At 40.5% G+C, this 3,275-nt stretch overlaps 1 protein-coding gene across 1 annotated transcript in view; it reads left to right on the plus strand.

The window, feature by feature from the left end:
* The window catches only part of MRC1 (mannose receptor C-type 1), a 78,159-nt gene that overhangs the window by 13,290 nt on the left and 61,594 nt on the right, over positions 1-3,275 (plus strand). Inside the window, exon 3 of the mRNA XM_006906991.3 lies at positions 2,257-2,430. Coding sequence (XP_006907053.1) covers positions 2,257-2,430 — 174 coding nt within the window. The remainder of the gene's footprint in view (positions 1-2,256; positions 2,431-3,275) is intronic.

The raw sequence follows: 3,275 nt of genomic DNA on the forward strand, positions 1-3,275 counted from the left end.
GCAAGGTGGTAATGTGTCAGCTTTCCATTTGCCTTCTATATAAGGAGGACTGAGAGTAGGCATAGAAGAAGAATGCGAAGGAGGACTCAGAAATAAGTTATCCTGAGGCATTTATTGAACAAAATGTAGGTTTAGAAATTACATGAGAGACAACTTATATTGTATAACCTTTCAGGAGAAACTCGAAAGAAAACTGCAGGCAGGATAAGGGTGAACAAGACTTGACTGAGTCAAACCGCAAAAAACAGGACAGTAGTCCTAATTGAAGGATTCAGTGCACGGAAAATTGAGACTAAGACATCGAACTTCTTATTTTATTTTAAAATATATCACTGAGGTTTTGTAGCCCCCCCAACCCCTCCCTCTTCTGTTTGTTTTGAGAAAAATATGCATAGGGTACTCAAACTTGAATATGCTTTAGAATCACCTGGAGAGCTATGAAGAACGTAGATTCCAAGGTCCCTTCCCACCCGGATTCTAAATAAGCATATTGGGGGAAGGACCTAGGAATCTGTTGAATTATCCCTATGAACACCCGGGTGGTGGGATGCAGATGGTCCACGGATCACACTTTGCATACCCTCCAACTCCCTCCCAGTACTTGAGATGTTCTTGCAGACGATCTAGCCCTTGGAATCCATTCATTGGAGTACACATGAGAACTGAAGACAGTGCCAGGAGAGTGTATGTTGAGTCTCCAAAGAAAACTGGATGAGACCAGTTTTTAGAAAATACAGAGCCAGAATTGTAGCCGTAGAAGGATCTGAACATTGTCTGGAAGTTTGGACCACAAGAGAAAGAGCGAATTGACTGCAGTTATGTGGTTTGTCAGTGTGGTAGGTGGAGCGGAGCCTGGTTCTTTTGGCCTCATCAGTGCTTCATTAAGAAATCAAATTAGTCCTGCAAAGTCCATTTCTGATTGACAGCTACAAATTCAGCACTGAAAATTTCTTGGCTAATGTAATGAAGAATACAAATAGCCCTGGGGTGGTCTTAACAGGCTTTCTTCGGGTGAGGGAACGGGTACCTAGTGCTTAAGAGTGGCATAATTATTTCTGAATCCTGCATGTTACTTACACAATACATGATTTGGAAAACATCCTGTAACTTAGTGGGAAAAAAGTTAGAATTGAACTAGCTAATAGACAAAAAATAATAATAATAATAATTTTGAGCTATTTGAAAATAAAGCTAGCTTTTAAAGAGGACTGGAAAAGCGTAACGAGTAAAGACAAAGGAGGTAAAAAAAAATTACATTTATTGTGCTCTTAATAAATGTTAGGTGGTGTGCTACATGTTTTACAAACTTAATATTATCTAAATGAACTTTTAAGACGTCTTTTAAGAACTTTCTTACGTCATAGAATTTACAAAACGTAATTAGGAAAAGAGTCTTCCTACCTAGGACGAATTCTGAATATCAACTGGTGGCAGAAGGCTAAATACTTCAATATTGAGGGTCCTTACCTGCCAAAGGAAATATCCCTATAAAGGTAGAGACTTTAAACATCCTGGAGAATGTGAGGTGAGTAGTGTGGTTGTCAGTGGAGATCTGATCTTCTCTAATCCTTTCGGCTTAAACCAAACAATAATCAACAATGATTCTGTATTTTTTCGGTTGTCCTTTCCAGGTGAACCCAGAGCTTCCTATTTTGATCTGTTTAAATTCAGTTTTTTAGAAGGACAATATTGATTGTCAATGGTATCTCACGGTTTTTGAGAGATTTTCTTCCTTGGTGTGGATTAGAGTGATACTCAAATTCCTACCCTGCCGAGGGACTCAAGTGGAGGCTGGCTTGACAGGAAGTGACTGGAGGGGATTTAAGTATCGATTCTGTGTTTGAATTACACACACAGCCGTTAGGTTATTCTCTGTCTAGAGATTCTGTGATTCTGTGCTTCCAGCCATGAGGAAGGATGGCCTCTTCTCTGTTTTGGAGGAAATGCAGAGGTCAGAGCTGGTGCCAACTAGGCTGACGACTTTTGCCTCAAAGAGGAAAGAGGAAAATCTGTTCCTAAAGACAGCAGAGAGATGAAGCGATGGTAGAGTTACCTTCGAGTGCAGAGTGTTCTACGTACCCAGCAAAGAGTGGGGTAGAGAGAGAAGGGAAATTAAAGGAATCCCTGTGTGGGGACACCAAGTGTGATCAGAAGAGTAAGAGCGATTCTTCCGGTACTCCTTATTGGAAAGCCAGCGTTCAGAAGGATCACTTACATTCTAAGTGCCAACCAGTATGTTTTTTTTTTTTTTTTTAGCCTTGTACACGCTATTAGGCAATGCAAATGGAGCAACCTGTGCATTTCCATTCAAGTTTGAAAACAAGTGGTATGCTGATTGCACAAGTGCCGGGCGTTCGGACGGGTGGCTCTGGTGTGGAACCACTACAGATTATGACACAGATAAGCTATTTGGATTTTGTCCCTTGAAATGTAAGTAACTTTATCTTCGAGAATTGAAGTTTGGCACATTTCGTATGGCAACATAGTGATATCACTTTGCATGTATCGAGAACATTTTTCTCCCCCGAAGTTATTTCACATTGATTATTGCTTCATGCCCCACCATAACCCACTAGAGAGGCCACTGTCCCTACTTTATAATGGAGAAGGTGACCCATCTGGCCTGAAAACTAGAACACAGATCTTCTGACTCTCAGCTCGGCTGCATCAAATGACCCCTTCATTTCACCAGCTACTTCTTTTCTTCAACTTCCACTTTTGCTGTCAGTTATTTTCTAAGACTTCAGGGCAAATTATACTAAATATGATCCAATAAGTACTTAATATCAGAGATAGGCATGCCATTCCCCAACCTTCCAATGATGTATCCTTATTAAACTAGAGATCAAAAACAGAATTTAAACGCCACGAGCACGTGGTTTGGCGGAGAAAAAGATATGAGAAGCTCCTGAATTTTGTGTCAGTCTAATGAAAGGGGCTCCTCACTGAAAACGATAGTGACGATACTCTTCTTAAACTTCATTATGAAGAGTATCATTCAATTTCACACAGCAATGGAAGTGGGTTACTTCTCTGCTCGAAAGGTTTTTAAAATGAAAATTGAAGTCATACTGCAGAAATGCAAAATAAGTGGTATTGCATTATACTGATGGGAAGAGGCCAGAACATAAGAACTCTTGGTGTTCTTTCCATTCCTAAGAATCTATAAAGAAGGGGTGCAGCAGGTTTGGGGTGGGGTGGAGGAGAGCATTGCCCTGGGAGGCAAGGATGATGTCGAAGGAGAAAAAGCAAGAGTTTTTCGCTTTACTTTCCCT

Source organism: Pteropus alecto, unplaced genomic scaffold, assembly GCF_000325575.1.
Source record: "Pteropus alecto unplaced genomic scaffold, ASM32557v1 scaffold11, whole genome shotgun sequence".
NCBI lineage: Eukaryota > Metazoa > Chordata > Mammalia > Chiroptera > Pteropodidae > Pteropus > Pteropus alecto.